Source organism: Triturus cristatus, chromosome 5_2 (genome assembly GCF_964204655.1).
Source record: "Triturus cristatus chromosome 5_2, aTriCri1.1, whole genome shotgun sequence".
NCBI lineage: Eukaryota > Metazoa > Chordata > Amphibia > Caudata > Salamandridae > Triturus > Triturus cristatus.
In genome coordinates, this window is record NC_140588.1 from 393,820,406 (window position 1) to 393,839,518 (window position 19,113).

The 19,113-nt window shown below is 45.0% G+C and overlaps 1 protein-coding gene across 1 annotated transcript in view; it reads left to right on the forward strand.

The window, feature by feature from the left end:
* ABCA13 (ATP binding cassette subfamily A member 13) overlaps positions 1 to 19,113 on the forward strand; it is a 2,655,493-nt gene that overhangs the window by 140,270 nt on the left and 2,496,110 nt on the right. The window contains exon 5 of the mRNA XM_085606362.1: positions 11,827 to 11,855. Within this exon, the coding sequence (XP_085462488.1) occupies positions 11,827 to 11,855 (29 nt within the window). The remainder of the gene's footprint in view (positions 1 to 11,826; positions 11,856 to 19,113) is intronic.

Sequence of the window (19,113 nt, forward strand, 5' to 3'; positions counted from 1 at the left end):
GCTCATTAAGCCTTCCAGCGCATGAATCCCCTCCCCTACCCCCTCCCTTCTCCCACTCCCTCCTCGTCAGCTTCTCTTTTTTTTTTTTAAGTTTGAGTTTATTGAAGAAAAGAGAAGGGGGAGGAAAAAGGGAAGGGGTACAGGGTGTAATCATCATGATAAGCATATGCAAAGATTAAGCAATTCAATAGAAATTCTCATTAAAAACAAGAAAAAATAACAAGCAAGCGGACTACATGAACAGAAACTATTATATGAATGAAAATACTATATAATATATTATAGTGAAACGTAACAAAGAGGCAATAGAGAAACAAGACTATCATGGTGGCTTACGCACCTCAACTGTGTCAGGGTCTGGGGATGTATGGGTTGGAGTAAAAGAGGAGAGATAGGATACCAGAGGGAGCCAAAGCATGTCACGCTTGACTGCTAGGGAGATGGGAGAGACATGATTAGTGTCTAAGCGATGATGGAAGCACACTGCGTTCCACCATGAGTTGTAGGAGACATTTGCAGCCTGCTTCCAGTTAGAAGTAATGGAATGGAGAGCTACAGCAATTAGGAGGTCAAGTAATAGATAATGGGAAGGAGATTGCGAGAGGGACGGTGAAAGGGAGCCTAGAAAAATTTATACAGGAGAAAAGGGGATGTGAAAATGAAACATCTTTAGTAGGTGTGTCCAAACTAAGTGCCAGAATTTGGAAATGGGAGAGCATTCAAACAACATGTGTTTGAGATCCGCAATGGGACAGGAACATGACCAACAAATAGGGGACGAGTCAGATGAAAAACGGGATAGAACATGTGGAGTACATAAAGTTCTGTTATAAATAAAGTATAAAGTTTGGGTAGTGTTAGCAGCTCTAGAGGTTTTATGCAGCTTAGCCCATATTTTGTCCCAAAAAGGTATTGGCCAGTCTTGAGAAAGATCCAATTCCCATGCAATCTCGATTTTAGATTTTGGTCTGCCGATGGAGTAACGAAAGGAGTTATAAATAGCAGAGGCTGAGGGAGATTCCTCCAGAAGTAAAGAGGTGGCTTTTCACTCTAAAGGAATGTCGGTAGATAATGCTAGAGAGCGGAGACATGAGATCAAGACTCGGAGAAGAGCATTATACTGCGATCGAGCAGAAGAGGGCAGTGAGAAAGAGGATTGAAGTTCTTGGAAAGAAAAGGGAGTATCTTGGGAAATTAGTTGAGAGATCCAACGCAATCCTCGAGAATACCATGTCTTCCAAAATATGGTGCGATTACGAATCTTGATAAGAGAGTTGTGCCATATCGGTTGTTCGTGAATGGAAAGGAGGGAGGGATAAGATGATGATAGATAAGGGAAAAGAAGAGTACGAGAGTAAGAAATAACAGGTGTACAAAAGCGGGTTAAAGAAGACGAGAAGGATAAAAACTCGCGAAAGGTAAAGGGAGATAGAAAGAAAGCTTCCATACTTAGCCAGAGGGGAGGGTAAAGCGGGAGATCAGAAGAAAACCAGCGAGATGATTGTTTCAGAGAAAAAGCTCGATGATACTGTCTGAAATCCGGAAAACGCACACCAGATTGAGCCTTATCCTTGCGCAACGAAGTTAAAGCTATCCGAGGTCGCTTGCCATTCCATAAGAATTTTAATAACAAAGAGTCAATCCGCCTGAAAAGAGAAACTGGAATGTGTACTGGGAGCATGGAAATGGTATAGAGAAGAAGAGGGGAAAGCATCCTTTTTTTTAGAATTGAGCCTACCCCACCAGGATAGAAAGAGCGGGTGCCAGCGTTGAATAGCCGTATCCATTTTCTTGAAAACATATTCAAAATTGAATTTAAGCGTATCTGACAGGAGAGGTGCGAACCAAACACCCAGATATTTGATCTTAGACGGCTGCCATGAGAAACCAGTTTGAGAAAAAAGATGCTTTTGACAAGTAGGATTTAAAGGTAAAATCTCGCACTTATCAGCATTTAAACGATAACCAGAGACCGAGGAAAAGGAAGATACCTGATTGAGAAAAGAGGGGATAGAGGAAGCAGGATCAGAGCAATAAAAAAGAATATCGTCAGCATAGACCGAGAGTTTGACCTGACGCGAGCCAAATTTAAAACCAGAAATACTATTGTCCAAACGAATTTTAGTAAGGAAGGGTTCCAGGGCTAGAACAAAAAGAAGGGGAGAAAGAGGACAGCCTTGTCAGACTCCTCTACGCAAAGAGAAATAGTCCGAGGTCATCCTGTTAACAAAAATGGAAGCCTGAGGATGAGAGTAAAGTAAAGAAATAATGGAGATGAATTTGGTAGAAAAACCGACCCAACGGAGGGCTTCAAACATAAAGTCCCACCCGATCCTGTCAAAGGCCTTCTCTGCGTCTAAAGAAATAGCCGCGAAGGGAAGCGGCAGAGAGGAAGCTTTATTAAGTATATTGAGAAAAACACGGGAGTTGTCAGACGAGAGACGACCCTTGACAAAACCTGATTGTTCAGGGCCAATGAGGTCGGGTAGAAGTGGATCCATGCGTAATGCTAGAATTTTTGCCAGAATTTTGTAATCCGTATTAACCAGGGAAATTGGTCTGCAGTTTTTGCATAATGAGTGATCTTTATCTTCTTTGGGAATTAAACAGATTAAAGCCTGTTGGAAGGAGCCACTGGAAGAGCCCGCAGCAAGGAAAGATTGGAAAAATAGTAATAGTTTGGGGAGAAGTAAAGAGGAAAAATGGCTGTAGAATTCAATAGTGAAACCATCAGGGCCTGGAGATTTACCGTGGCGTAATTTAGAGACAGCATGGGAAATCTCAGAAAGTGAAATGTCCTGGTCCAGGGCAGCGAAATCAACGTGAGAAGCCGGGGGGGGAGGGAAGCGAGAGGAAATATGAGATAAGATCCGCGGTCTCCGGAATGTGCTCAGGAGTATAAAGATTGTCATAGAATTTAACAAACTCAGAGAGAATGTCTTTATCTTTAAAGCATGAGTTCCCAGTGGAGGTCTTGATGGATTCAATCTTTGTACGCTCCTTCCTTATCTTCAAGTAGTTAGCCAAAAGCTTCCCCATTTTGTTCTTACCCCCATAGTACCTGGAATTACATTTCAGCAAAAGATTAGAGGCAGCGTCAGTTGTAAACCTATTGAAAGAGATTTTCGCATCAATAAGTTTTTTAAGGGAGACCTCAGATCCGGAAGCATGGTAGTCAAGCTCTAATGTCTGAATATTGGCTAGAATGCATTTGGACTTGGTTTCTCGAAGTTTCTTTCGGCGGGCTACAAAATTGATAATAAAACCCCTAGAGGCTGCCTTAAAAGAATCCCAAACAGTGACAAAAGCGGAGTCCGGGGTGTGGTTAAAAAGGAAAAATTCAGTGGCAAAGGCAGTGAATTCAGAACAAAAAGTAGGTTCCAAAAGTAAGGCATTGTTAAAACGCCATCTGCCAGAATGAGGGGAAAATGGAAGTAAGTCAAGGTCCACATAAATCGGAGCATGATCTGAAATTAGGATAGAACCAATGTCAGAGCGTATAGCGTGCTGGGAAAGGGATTTACTAAGGAAGAGGTGATCAATACGGGATTGTGAATGATGTGAAGGGGAATAAAAACTGTATTCCCTAAGGTCAGGGTTACACAATCGCCAAATATCCACCAAGGCATTATTTTGAAAAGTGTTAACAAATTGAGAATGCATGTTAGAGTGGAAAAATTTAACATTGGAATGGCGGTCGAGGAAGGGATCAACAACTTGATTACAATCCCCCCCGAGAAGTATGTACTCTCCAGAAAGGGAGGATAATTTGGTTGAAATAGAGGGCCAAAATGATCTATCAATTCCAGTTGGGGCATACACATTAAAAAGAGTGATAGGAATATTATCTATAAGCAGTGTAACAATAACCCACCTACCATCAACATCACATTCATGAGTAATAGATGAAACATTTAACTTTTTATGCAGTAATATCACAACACCGTTTTTCCTAGAGACTGTGGGAGAGCAAAAAACATGACCCACCCAACAACGCTTGAGCTTTAGAGCCTCCGTGTCAGAAAGATGGGTCTCCTGGAGGAGAGCAACATCCGACCCAAGTCTCGCTAAATGCGATAAAACCCTTTGCCTCTTAATGGGGTTATTTAAACCTTTAACATTCCAAGATGTAATACGGAATGGAACAACGAAAAGAAGCATCTAATAACAACATGCTTGCCATTACAGAAAAATAGTTAAACAGAACTGAGAAAATTGTAATGAATTGAATAAGGAGAGAGGGCAAGAGGAGAAAAAGCAAAGAGGAAGAAAAAGAAAAGAAAAAACAGAAGGAACCATTGTGAATATAGTATTGAGTCCAAAGAAAGGAAGGGACAAAAAAGGGAAATGGGAGGAAAAAGAAAGTGAAAAGAGAGGAAAGAGCAAGAGGTAAAAGAACGAGTATAGAAAAAAGGACAGAAACAAAAACCATCAAGAAGACAGTACACGTTCGAAACGAACGACTGAGAAACATACTTACGAACGAAAAACTCAAGAACGAGGATGGGGTGGTAGCGCCAGAAGACAACGATGGCGACATCCAGAGCAGACAACAAAGTTCAAATACTACGGATCCAAATAAAACACAGCGTAGGAACAATAACGCGGGACATCCAGGTAAGAGGAAGGGAGGAGCTATCTGTAGAAACAAGAGATATATACAAATGAAAGGAAAGGCGTGTCACTGGAAGCAGAAAAAAGTAGCAAAATACAGCTGAACTACATAGGAGATACAAACAGAGTGAAAAACGACTATCGGAAGGTGAGACAATAGAGAATTAACAACATCAGGGAAAATGGAGAGACCACAGAATCATGAACAACAGAATTTCAGGAAGAATGAGCATGTCTGTCAACCAGGTCCTGATACATCCATAACATCTGGGCGATGCCGTTGAAGAAATGCCTGTAAGGCTGCAGGATCGTCATATGTGATCGTTCTGTCCTTGTATGTGACCTTGAAGAGACAGGGATGTAGTAATCCATATCTGGCATTCAGGGCCCGTAGTTGAGGTCTCAAGTCCAAGAACTTCTTCCGTCGATCCGCAGTGGCCTTGGAGACATCTTGTGAAAGATAGAGGCGATGTCCTTCCCATATAATTTGCTTTTTGAGCTTGGCAGCTGACAGGACCTGAAGGAGGTCAGTAAATTGTAGGAATAACATAATAACACCTCTGGGCTTGTTGGTGATCTTCGGGCCGAGGCGATGAGCTCTTTGGATATTAACGGAAGACAAAGCCGGGGCATCCAAGATCTTGGCAAGAAAGGATTGGAAGAAGACGGTGGGATTTGTCCCCTCTGTAAGTTCTGGAAGGCCATACAGGCGAAGGTTGTTTCTACGATTTCTATTTTCTAAATCCTCTGTCTGACGCTTAAGAAGAAGAATCTCCGCCTCCATTGACGGAATATGACAGCAAGAGGATTGTAAAGAGTCTGTGGAAGTTTCCAAAATCTGAACGCGTGACTCCAGAGACGACCATTTTTCCTGCATAGCTTGCATATTCTTCGTGGTAGCTTCCATAAAGGGTTTGAATGCCCGAAGTTCTTCCAAAATGTGATCCATGGAAGCGAGTGAGGAATTACTCTCTGGAGAAGGTGGGTCTTTCTTCAGGCGTTTAGAGGAAGCGAGAGAGGTCGGCACCTTTCCTTTGACGCGTGCTTTCGGAATAGCTCCTCGTAATAGATCTGATTTTGGTGCCGTTGCGTCCACCATATCCTGAGGTGGAGAATCTGAGTCCGAATCCGCAGGGAGCTGAGAAGAAGTAGCCAGCTTGAAATTCCGGAGTTTCCCCATGAAAGGTCTGAAAATTAGTGAACGAAACAATTGGTCAAGTCTCCTCAAAATGGTGTTTATATCTTGTAAAGTCGACGCCGCACCAATCTGAAGAGTGGCAAGCTAAAATTCCACTGGGACACAATAATGCAAACAACGGAGCTTCCCGCAGATTAATAACACATCAAGCAGCTTGTGGGTGCGAATCCAGCACGGCAACTCCAGGAGATCACTCCGACGTCGTCATATTCCGTTAGCATAGAACATGCTGCCCCAGGATCTTCAGAAGTGCACTTCAAGTGCCACAGGTACGTATGTCATCCCTTGCAAGATAAGAGAAAGTCATATAAAGAACCTTCTCCTCTCATTTCCATAAAAACCACTGCAAACCGGCTCCGAAGGGAATAGCCATACGATAACTGAGAAGAAGGTAAAATGCCACAGATAAGTCCCACCGCAAATGGCCAAAGTCAATTAAAGAATGAGCAGGTAATGACGTTCAAAGCAATATTGTAGAGAAAAGAACCTGCAGCATCATAGGGCACAGGCAGCCAATGTGGAGAGGAGAGAAGCTGCAAATAGCAGACATAATCCGCAGCAAGCCAAAAGAATATTTACCAGAGAAAACATCACTCAGAAGGTCCAGCGAAGAGAGGGGCCCAATATCTTCAGTAATGCTTAAAAAGCATTACAAACAGGCACACTGCACTGAAGAGCAACAATAAATCCGAGACGAAACGGGACTGCAGATGCGCGTGTGGGAGACAGCAACATGAGGAGATAACGGGCGTCAGACGCGTTGACAAGATGGCGGCCACACCTGAGGAAACAGCGCAACCGTCAAATACCTTAAGACGAGCGCTCGTATCAGAAGATGAAAGGGACCACCAGGAAGCCGGGAAGGGTCCAGGATTTTGTTTTCTTCCAGGTATTGGGTTAGCTGTTTGTTGATGATCTTCTCAATGACCTTGGCCGGGAACGGGAGCATAGATATGGGCCAGAAGTTCTTGAGGTATCTTGGGTCTGCCTTGGGTTTTTTGAGAAGAGCGTTGATCTCGGCGTGTTTCCAGCTTTCTGGGAAGGTCTCGAGGGAGAGGTTGATGACGTTGCGTAGGTGGGGTGCGATGGAGCTGCTTGCTTTGTTGAAGACGTGGTGCGGGAATGGGTCTGACGGAGAGCTGGAGTGGATTGTGATCATGGTCTTGATGGTGTCATCGATGCTCACGTTGGCCCAGGCTTGCAGGGGGTTGTAGTCGATGATGTGAGGAGAGTTTGTTGTGTTGCTGTAGGTTGGGGCGGTCTGGGTGTTGAAGCTGTCGTGAATGTCTGCTATATTTTGGTGGAAGAAAGTGGCGACGGAGTCGCACAGGGCTTGTGAAGGCGGGATGTCGTTGGGGTTGGAGCTGGGGTTGGAGAGTTTCTTCATGATGTTGAAAAGCTCCTTGCTGTTGTGTGTGTTGTTGTCGAGGCGGTCTTTGAAGGAGGTCCTCTTGGGAAGCCTTGATGAGGTGGTGGTGGTTGCGGATGGCGTCCTTGTGTGCTGCGAGGCTGTCCGGGGTCTGTTCGCTGTGCTGTTTCTTCTCTAGCTTCCGGCAGGCTTGCTTGGAGGCTAGGAGTTCTGGGGTGAGCCAGCTGGCCCTCTTGCTGGTGTCTCTGTGGGGGGTTTCTTCAGTGGGGCGAGGGTGATGGCGCAGTCCTCGATCCAGCATCTGAGGCTGAGGGCAGCGTCGTCGGCGTTGGAGGGTTCGGTGGGTGGGCTGAGAGTGAGGTTTGCATGAAGTTGATCTTTGGTGATTTTGCTCCAGCAGCGGCGGGGGATCTGTTGGGTGCGGTGGTGTGTGGTGGGTTTCTGGAAGGTGAAGTGGATGCACCGGTGGTCGGTCCACGGGAGTTCGGTGGTGTGGTTGAAGGAGACGTGCGGGCTTGAGGAGAAGATGGGGTCGAGCGTGTGGCCGGTGGAGTGGGTGGGCATGGTGACAAGTTGCCTCAGTCCGAGGTTGGCGAGGTTATCGATCAGGGTTGTGGTGTTGCTGTCGTTGTTGTTCTCAAGGTGAAAGTTCAGGTCTCCGAGGAGGATGTAGTCAGTGGAGGTAAGGGCGTGCGTGCTGATGAAGTCGGTGATGGAGTCGCTGAACTGGGGGCGTGGTCCGGGCGGATAGTAGACGAAGGTGCCTCTGAGGGTGGAGTTGGGGTCTGTGTGGATCTGGAAATGCATGTGTTCGGTGGTGCTGAGAGTGTCATCGGTGCTAGTCAAGACCCTGATGCTGTTCTTGTGGACGATGACGATTCCTCCTCCGACTCTGTTGGTGCAGTCTCTGCGGGTGATCTTGTAGCTGTTTGGGATGGCTATGGCGATGTCGGGTGCGGAGGAGTCGTTCATCCACGTCTCTGTCAGGAAGGCGACGTCCGGGGATGTTCTGTCGAGTAGGTCCCAGAGCTCGACGGCGTGTTTGCGTGCGGAGCGAGTATTCAGTAGGATGCATCGGAGGTGATTGGGGTCTTGTTTGGCCAGTGGTTCATCAGTTCTGAGGCTGGTGTAGCTGCAGTTCAGGCAGGTGAAGGGGTTGTGTGTGCGTTTCGGGGTGGCCTTGAGGCAGGTGTGGGTCCGTCCGGGGTTGAGAGCATGCAGAGTGCTGGCATCGTAGTGGTGGCGTTCCGTGTGGCGGGTGCGGCGACCAGGGGTTCTGGCGCTGGGCACGGTCCTGGCGCGGACGGGCGCAGACGGGTTTGCATTAGGCGCGCCTTTGGCGCACCCGCTGTGCGCGTCCGCTACACTTGGTTAATATAATGCACACTAATTAATACCGTTAAACACACATTGAGTATAAATGGTGCATATAAAGGAGTGGAACACTAAATTACGCTCCTTCAATAGTGTATGGTTGAAGGGTATCATATAGATTACACCTAAATAGCGCTCACTCCACTGTGCTCCTCAGATCTATCACAGATTAATTGATATTGCTTTTTATCTTGTCTCTCTACTGCAAGCGCCTATTTAAGTAATATATGGAGTTATAGCCCTGCTTATGCTGAGGATCACACATGCAGAGATTTGGGGTTCACTGAGATGAAAACTTGCTAACATATAAATATATTGTTGAGTCCTTCTCGTGTTTCATGGGGCTTCTGTTGGGAACCCGAAAAAAGGAGTACACTGCCTGGTGCAATACACTGGGGTTTTGTTTTACTTACATAGTCCTGGGTTCTCCACTGTCCTGCTATGCCACCCTCAGGTGGTACTTCTAGTTATGGGTTTGGTTGGTGATAAGTTAAAAAGAGGAGTTGATGTGTTTTTCATGTACTGCAGGGTCACAATATGTATTCAGCCAATGGTCTTTGTGTCCTCCGTTCTGACTTTGGGTCCAGAAACCCCCTTTTCACGCATCAAAGCTCACAAATCTATCTACAGTACCCCTGGCACAGCAGGGAAAATTGTTATAGCCTGCAAGCGTTCCTTGTTTCAGACAAGCCCTCGTTGCACCTACTTAAAAATGATTACTCTGATTACTCAATCACTAATAGACTGATTGGCAGACTGAACTCTAATAGGCACCCCGCAGAGTTAGGAAGCAAAATCTCAAACTCAAATGCAAAAATACATGACATAGCTGGGATTTGGCTGGTACAAATCTAAAATGGTGGAACATGGGAACGCAAATGTTGCAACAATTTTAAAGCTGATAAACTCAACTGTAAGATATGTAGGAGAAGTTAGCATGTGGCAGTAAAGGGAGCAATACAAGGCTTCGCACACCAATCATATCAACGAACAAAGCATCTGTTCTACATTTTTCAAGAAACCTCCAAACGTGGAGTGTTGGGAAAATCATCCAGCACAGCCTAGCAACTCTGCAAAGAGTTGATTGACTTCTTTGAGGCTAAAATCACTAATATCTGTAAATCTGTCACTATCAACATTGAGTAAATCTTATTTGCATTCCCTCATCCATTTGGTCTTCTCCTCCTGAGACTCATATTGGGGGAAGAAATCAGACAGCTGGCAAGAAACCCAAACCTCCAACCTCTCTGTGGGTCCCTACCTGGTTGCCTTTATAAAGAAAGTTTTCTCAACCATCACAGATGCCTTTAAAAGCAAAATTAGAACAATGGAATGAGAGCTCTATTGAAGACAGTGGAGTATCTCCAGGCTTATAATGGCTGGGATAAGCCTTCTGCTCCAACATTCCAATGTTTGTCTTTACGTTTCTCCCTTTTTAATTTATCCTTAGTGGGTGGCATTGTCTAATAGCCTGGTAGCCCTTCTGCGTAGTTACTTCAAAAGTTTCAATTTTTTGTTTTTCTAATAATTTTGCAACTGCAAAACCTTCCAGATATCCAATTACCTGTTTCATGGAAAGTGTTTCACCAATCTATCAAGTGAGGACTAAAAAAAAAGGTGGGTTCCCAAAAGTGCGAGTTCCCATGTTAATTGCCTAGGAAACCTTGCTCTCTGAAAAAAATATGGCTGAATGGAATTACATCAAATTCGGCAAAAAGTTAAAACTTTACTAAGAAAGCATGCTTTTTGTCATTTGGTGCAAATCCATTGAGCCGTTTTTGAGAAATTAGCAGGTCTCGGGTTGTGCATAAAGGGTTTAACCATCAGAAAAAGTTAGGTATATCTGGCTAGAAGCTATGTACTGGCCTTTGCCTGTGCACAGGGTGGGATTGGGTACCCAAAGGGGACTGGTTACCAAATCCTTCGCTGCAGAGGAGAGATTTATAGGTATGGGAAAATGAAAAAAAACAAAGGTTAAAGTGACATTATTGTTAGTTATTGTAATAATATGTTACTTTAAATTATAAAAAAAACTTAGAAATTCAATGATAAAACCAAAGATTAAAGGGACATTATAGTGAGGTGAAAATGTCAGTTAAACAATTCTATTTTATATTAATAAAGCCAATGATATTCATCAGTTATAGTTATCACAAGTTACTATAACGCACTCTAAAGTAACTATGAATTGCGCCCTCAACATGCACAGCTAAAATCCTCCGATATTAATCACTTACGGCATCTTTCATGACTTCATTGAGAATATCACTTTATCACCTGAAATTACATTATTGATGACAACACTGTGTATGGTGGGGCGCGAATTATAGTTAATTAATTTCACCCTTTTGTCCTGTTAAAATCTGTTAAGTTTGACCTGCTGAAATTTAATGAAGAGTAAAGACTTTATCGCTCCCGTTGTTTACAGGGATGTAATAAACTTCACACATGCTAGAATTCTGAATGCTGGGCAAACAATGGCTTGCACAGCTGTAATAAATCCCTAGTCCACTCCTAATCAGGCATAAGTAATTTTTCTGACATCCTTGAATTAAATTGGAAAAGTAAAAGTATGCACAGCAATAATTATTTATTACCTCTTTACCTATTAAGTCGGATTTCTGCCCATTGAATTGAATGGACAAGTAAAAGTGTGAACACTGATAGTTTTATAACTCCATATCTTACCAACTCCCATTATTCTCAATTACCCAGCCTGTCAGCCAGAGATGCATGAGCACTGAGGTAAGAGAGCTCATTTAACTAAATGTTTCCAAGCATCTAAACCAACACCTAGTCTTCTTACCTTGAGTCTGCACACCTGGAGAGGTCAAGCTCACTTGAGAAAGTAGGACTTCTATCAAATATTGGTTAAGTTTCATTTGGAAATTACTGTTAAACTATTGCTTTTGTTCCATTTATTACATAAATTGTGCTGGAAAATGCACCTTTTACCTAAGTTTTTACATTATTCTTGGAGGAAGCACTGTGACTCTCATATTGATCTTGGAAAGGTCACTAGAGCAATTTCACAGTTTTCTCCCACCACTTGCACATTTCACCAGCCGCCAGTATGGTTTTATCCATTGGTGTGCAATGATGAATATGTCAAACTTACTTGAACTGGTGTAAGAGATTTCATGATTGTTGCATTGTCTTTCCACACATTTTTATTGCATTTGTTTAATGTTTATAACATGGGTGACAGTTTTAAAATATGATAATAGTAGCAAAATTTAAATTAATCTGTGTTAATATCTGTCTCTTCCAGGGTCATTCAATGGTTCACTTCGCACAACAGTAAGTAGAACCCTTTGTATATTTAAGAAATTAGTACATATTACTGTCAATGGAAGCCATTCATTATACAATACAAATGGACATTTACAAACAGTTGTACATTCTGGATACATATAAGTGCAATGGAAGAATGATAAACGTACGCTTTATGCGAATTGTAGCCATGGGATGCTGCCACTGAACCAATTGTTCTGGCACACCAGATGATAATGATATAAAGAAAAAATTCTCAGAACTGGAAACATAGCGTACTGAATATATAGAGCTAGGTCGCACCCTGTTTTCACTTCTTCAGAAGGTTATATTGTCTGGTGTATGAGGTGACACAGTCAGTCTGAGTAGCTTACAATCGTAAAAGAGAGGTATACTTGTAGAGATAAGGAGCTGGGCTCAAAATTGGAGCAATAAAGTTACATTTGAGCAGTGAATAAGACAAATGCGAAATGACAGACATTTCTCAAGGTATGAAGGGACTAGGGGTGGTGTCAACAATGAACACATTTTGGTCCAAAACCACTCTCAATGTCTTCTTGAGAATGTGATGTACCTCTAAGTAACATAGAATAAATAATTGAAGAGAAATTGAACTGGCAAATAGATAGTTTTTCAGAAGAAAAAATGTTGTTGAAAGCCTATTTAGGATGTCATGATGAACCTTGAGTCCAAAAACAAAGATCTTTGTTTGTAAAGTTCAAGGTTCACAGATGGACAGTGATTGTCCTAAATGGTTGTTACAATGATTTATTTCTGTGATGGATCACAAGTGACGTTGGTACTATCAGGGCTTCAGGTCAACAGATTTTCTGGAGGTAATTGCCAAATGACAAGTGTAATGAAGGAATTTAAATGGATCTTTTAGTTTACAGAATGGGGTGGCTATCAACTAGCTAGAGAGACCTTCAATGAATAAGCCCCACTGGATAAAAAAAGCACAGTGAGGAACTCCAATGAACAAGACAGGTCCCAGAATTTCCTCTCTTTTCCTGGTTTCTTCTTCAATCTATTCAATCTGTACTCCCTCATTGCTCCACATGTGTCGATTATTACCTAGGAGAAGACCATATCTTGGGCATCATTTGATGTTTTCTTGTCAACTGGCTTAGACCACTGGGCAAGTAGCCTGGACATTACCCTCACTTCACTGTTGTACCATGCATAGCAGACAGATTATCGTGCTTCAACTTATTAGAGATTTTTTCAGATAAGTCAATTAATGTAACCCTCAAACTCCTTGCAGCATGGACATAGGGGACACAATGGCGAGCTAGAAGTACCAAGGCCTTCTAGTTCTACCTAGCAACGCATGTACAGAAATAAACCTGCAAGAAAATAGGGTATAAGTGCATTGTCTCATTCTTAATGAGAACTAATGAGGAGTGTGCAAAATTCGTACTATGCCTCCACAATTCAGTGAATGTTGCAGTTACAAATTTTGAACAATTTCACATATTGTATTCTGTGAGAGACTGATTTGAGGAGACAATGTCTTATGGAAGACATTTTCTCCTTAAAACATTCCCCTTTCTTGTATTACAAGTGAATTCTGAACAACAGGTATGCCCTTGCATTCAAAGCACAAGATACTGTGAAATTTTGTATAACTATTGCAATTTTTCACAAAACTTCACAAAGAAACTGTTCTCAAATTCAGTGGTGGCTCCTCCGCTAAGGAGGAGGAGTGTTGCCTCACTGTTTTTTGCAGTGAATTACAGAGAAATAAAATGATAATAACAAGCGGTTTATTTTCTCGTACTTCCACCCACAGCTTTGTGTGAGGGGGCGGGGGCAGGGGAGGAGTGGTAGCACCCTCCTAAAGTGCGCAGTGACTGCTTGGATGGCCCTCTCAGGCCGCCCAAAACAGTCTTACGCACTTCGCATGTTCTCCATGCAGGCGGCATCGCCGCCTACGTGTATAACATGCCCAGGCTTCCAGTTAGCGTCCGAGCACCGAAACACGGTGCTCGGGCCAATGACAACCCTGCTAAGGCAGCGTTGTGATTGGCTGACTGGGAGCCTGGGTGTGCTTCCTGTGGCCGAGCGAGGGAGGACTATGGAGGAGAGATGTGGCGAGGAAGCAGCGAAAATGTAAGTAAGTAAGTAAGTATCATATTTATAAAGCGCACGAATGCTAAGGTGTCTTGGCGCTAGGGGCGAGGTGTTGTAATTAACTAGGCTCAGTAGCGGAGTTTATTTATGGGGGAATAGCCAGGTCTTGACCATTTTCCTAAAGTGAAGCCTGTTAGGCTTTAGCCTAATAGTAATCGCAGCTTGTTCCATAGTTTGGCTGCCCAGTGGGATGGGTTTTTCCCTCCCCATCTGACTTTTTGAATTTTGGGAACCTGAACTAACCCTGTATTGGCTGATCTAAGATTCCATCATGGGGAATACCAGAGAAATATTTTCTGCATGTCCATGGCTTCCCCATCATACAACGTCTTATGTGCCAGACAAAGAGCTTTAAATTCCACACATTGTTGGATCAGGAGCCAATGGAGCTGCCTAATGTTAGCGGAAATGGAGTGATATTTAGGGATATTGAGTAGTACTCGTACTGCGGCGTTCTGCAGTGACTGCAGTTTGCCCATCTGATACTTGTCGATTCCCAAAAATAATGCGTTGCTGTAGTCCATTTTTGAGAGGATTAAAGCTCCTAATACTGTTTTTCTGAGGTCCTGAGGAATGAAAGGCAAGATCTTGCACAGAATCTTCAATAAAAAGAAGCACGAGGAAGTCAGGTGATTGATTTATCCTGCAAAGTTTAACTGGCTGTCAAACATTACTCCCAGGTTTCTTCCCTTAGCAGATGGAAGGGGTCAGTTACCTGCCTCAGTTGGCCACCAAGTTTGATTTCATATCGATAGACCCTGCCCAAACTCCATGACCTCTGTTTTATCTGTGTTAAGCTTGAGGAAATTTAAATTCTTCCAGCCCATGATGCACTTCAGACAATTGTGGAAGCTAACAGCTGTAACTTCGACCCTCCGCAAGATAGATATAACTATCTGGGTGTCATCCGCGTATGAGATCAAAGTGAAACCGTGTTCTCTGATTAGTTTGGCCAGAGGGATAACATAGATGTTGAATAAGGTTGGTGATAGAGCTGAGCCTCGTGGAACTCCACAAGGGAGGCAGAAGTTTTCTGATTTAAGATTGTCCCAACAGAACCTCTGCTCTCTGGATGCCATGAAGGAGGAGAGTAGGGTTAGAGCTGTCTCTTTGATACCTATTGCCTTCAGCTGGCTCATTAGCACTGAATGGTTGACGGTGTTGAATGCTGCTGACAAGGACGGCTCTTCCCCCATCCAACTGTTTGCGAATCTCCTCAGTGGCCATGATCAGGACAGACTCTGTGGAGTGGCAAGGTCGGAAACCATGTTGGGTGGAATCTATAAGGTTATTGCAGTCTAAGTAGTGGATTAGTTCCATGTTGATTGATTTTTCCAAGATTTTAGACGGTATTGGTAGACAGGATTTTGGACGATAGTGCTTCACCTCAGTGGGATCCAAGGAGGGTTTCTTCAAAATAGGCTTAATGCATGCCTTTTTCGTGGACAAGCTACTGAGGGTTAGATTCTCCTCAGTGGTATTATCATTATTTCCGGTCGCATTGGGTGCTATTCTAAGGAGTTCGTTATAAACTGACTGTACTTTGGTTTGAAAAAAGTTGCAATCTTATTACAGAAATTTTGGTCTGGTCTGGTCTGGCTCTTGCCGCTTGCTGTGCTGGGCTCTGCAGCGGGTTCATCTTAACCGGGAACTATCGCCGCAGTGAAACACCGGTGGGATCGTAGTCCCAGGGATCAATTTGGCCAGCTTCGCCAGCCTTGTTCCATCTCCTGCATTTCGCAACTTCTGCCCTGCAACACCCTGGGAACTACAAGCCCCAGGGTGCAACGCTCTACCAGCCAGGTGTGCTAAACGAGGGGGAGGCACTGAGTCATGACTGCCCCTAAAGCGCTGCCTCTCCCCCGCGGCGCGGGACATGCACGGGCGGCGCCCGGGCAAAGCCCGGGCCAAGGGTGGGCCCGTCCTTAGCCGTCAGTGACCGGAAGAAGCCAGGCTGGGCCACCCCTCTGTCGTCTGCCCCACAGATTCCGACCTTGACTTCTGTGGCAAATCCGTTTTCGATGTAGAGGTACTGTGTGTCATATCCTACTTTCTCCTTTCTTGGGTCCCTGTATGAATGACTAAACCGGACTAAACCGGATCTTGATTCCCACAGACTATTGTTACCCCCACCGACTGCCAAATAACATATGGAACATTGAGCACAAGGTTGGTTTTACCAAACACTGGTTAGCCTGCAATACAAATGCAAAAACAACAATTGATGGACAGAATGCAGAACAATGTCATACATTCACCCCAGTACAGAGATGTGGGCTTAAATCCATCGTTTTTTTGCTCACCATGCCATTCCAGTTTGAACCCAGCCATATGCAAATCAGTCTTGACCCTGTGCCTCATGGGTACAGTCCAGCCCGAACTGCAAAGCATGGTCCTCCCTGGACTGAAAACAAGCATCCTAGGACCGGTTTTGGGGTTTCACCCCTCTTCAGGCAGGATAGCTTGATTCCAGTGGCATGGAGAGCACGGGACTCACGTCTGAGCATACCCGTCCCACTCGGGGTGACAAATGTAAAAACAACAATTGATGGACAGAATGCAGAACAATGTCATACATTAACCCCAGTACAGAGATCTGGGCCTAAATCCATCGTTTTTTTGCTCGCCATTCCAGTTTGAACCCAGCCATATGCAAATCAGTCTTGACCCTGTGCCTCATGGGTACAGTCCAGCCCGAACTGCAAAGCCAGGTCCTCCCTGGACGACTGGAAACAAGCATCCTAGGACCGGTTTCTGGGTTTCACCCCTCTTCAGCCAGGATAGCTTGATTCCAGTGGCATGGAGAGCACGGGACTCACGTCTGAGTATACCCGTCCCACTCGGGGTGACAAATGCAAAAACAACAATTGATGGACAGAATGCAGAACAATGTCATAAATTCACCCCAGTACAGAGATCTGGGACTAAATCCATCGTTTTTTTGCTCGCCATTCCAGTTTGAACCCAGCCATATGCAAATCAGTCTTGACCCTGTGCCTCATGGGTACAGTCCAGCCCAAACTGCAAAGCCAGGTCCTCCCTGGACTGGAAACAAGCATTCTAGGACCAGTTTCAAGGTTTCACCCCTCTTCAGCCAGGATAGCTTGATTCCAGTGGCATGGAGAGCACGGGACTCACGTCTGAGCATACCCTTCCCACTCGGGGTTACAAATGCAAAAACAACAATTGATGGACAGAATGCAGAACAATGTCATACATTAACCCCAGTACAGAGATCTGGGCCTAAATCCATCGTTTTTTTGCTCACCATGCCGTTCCAGTTTGAACCCAGCCATATGCAAATCAGTCTTGACCCTGTGCCTCATGGGTACAGTCCCGCCCGAACTGCAAAGCCAGGTCCTCCCTGGATTGGAAACAAGCATCCTAGGACCGGTTTCGGGGTTTCACCCCTCTTCATCCAGGATAGCTTGATTCCAGTGGCATGGAGAGCACGGGACTCACGTCTGAGCATACCCGTCCCACTCGGGGTGACAAATGCAAAAAAAAAATTGATGGACAGAATGCAGAGCAGTGTCATACATTCACCCCAGTACAGAGATCTGGGCTTAAATCCATAGTTTTTTTGCTCACCATGCCATTCCAGTTTGAACCCAGCCATATGCAAATCAGTCTTGACTCTGTGCCTCATGGGTACAGTCCAGCCAGAACTGCAAAGCCAGGTCCTCCCTGGACTGGAAACAAGCATCCTAGGACCGGTTTCGGGGTTTCACCCCTCTTCAGCCAGGATAGCTTGATTCCAGTGGCATGGAGAGCACGGGACTCACGTCTGAGCATACCCGTCCCACTCGGGGTGACAAATGCAAAAACAACAATTGATGGACAGAATGCAGAACAATGTCATACATTCACCCCAGTACAGAGATCTGAGGGGCCTAAATCTATCGTTTTTTTGCTCACCATGCCATTCCAGTTTGAACCCAGCCATATGCAAATCAGTCTTGACCCTGTGCCTCATGGGTACAGTCCAGCCCGAACTGCAAAACCAGGTCCTCCCTGGACTGGAAACAAGCATCCTAGGACCTGTTTCGGGGTTCATGTCTGAACTGGGGTGGCAGAGTGGGCTAAAGAACGGTGATGGATCAAACCCAGATCTGTTGACTGGGTGTGAGTGTTTGATTGGTTCTGATGCTCCGTCCATCATCACCACCTTTTGTACCGCTTTGTTCGCCATAAGTTGGCAGGGTATGCTCAGACGTGGGTCCCTTGCTCACTTTGCCACTGGATTCAAGCAAGCCTGGCGGAAGACGGCTGAAATGCTAGAAACCGGTCCTAGGAAGCTTGTTTCCGGTCCAGGGAAGGCATGGCTTAGCAGTTCGGGCTGGACTGTTCCCATGAGGCACAGGGTCAGACTGATTTGCATATGGCCATGTCTGAACTGGGGTGGCAGAGTGGGCCAAAGAACCGTGATGGATCAAACCTAGATCTGTTGACTGGGTGTGAGTGTTTGATTGGTTCTTATGCTCCGTCCATCACCACCCCCTTTTGTACCGCTTTGTTCGCCATAAGTTGGCAGGGTATGCTCAGACGTGAGTTCCTTGCTCACTTTGCCGCTGGATTCAAGCAAGCCTGGCTGAAGACGGCTGAAATGCCAGAAACCGGTCCTAGGAAGCTTGTTTCCGGTCCAGGGAAGCCATGGCTTAGCAGTTCGCGCTGGACTGTTCCCATGAGGCACAGGGTCAGACTGATTTGCATATGGCCATGTCTGAACTGGGGTGGCAGAGTGGGCTAAAGAACGATGATGGATCAAACCCAGATCTGTTGACTGGGTGTGAGTGTTTGATTGGTTCTGATGCTCCGTCCATCACCACCCCCTTTTGTACCGCTTTGTTCGCCATAAATTGGCAGGGTATGCTCAGACATGAGTCCCTTGCTCACTTTGCCACTGGATTCAAGCAAGCCTGGCTGAAGACGGCTGAAATGCCAGAAACCGGTCCTAGGAAGCTTGTTTCCGGTCCAGGGAAGGCATGGCTTAGCAGTTCAGGGCTGGACTGTTCCCATGAGGCCCAGGGTCAGACTGATTTGAATATGGCCATGTCTGAACTGGGGTGGCAGAGTGGGCTAAAGAACGGTGATGGATCAAACCCAGATCTGTTGACTGGGTGTGAGTGTTTGATTGGTTCTGATGCTCCGT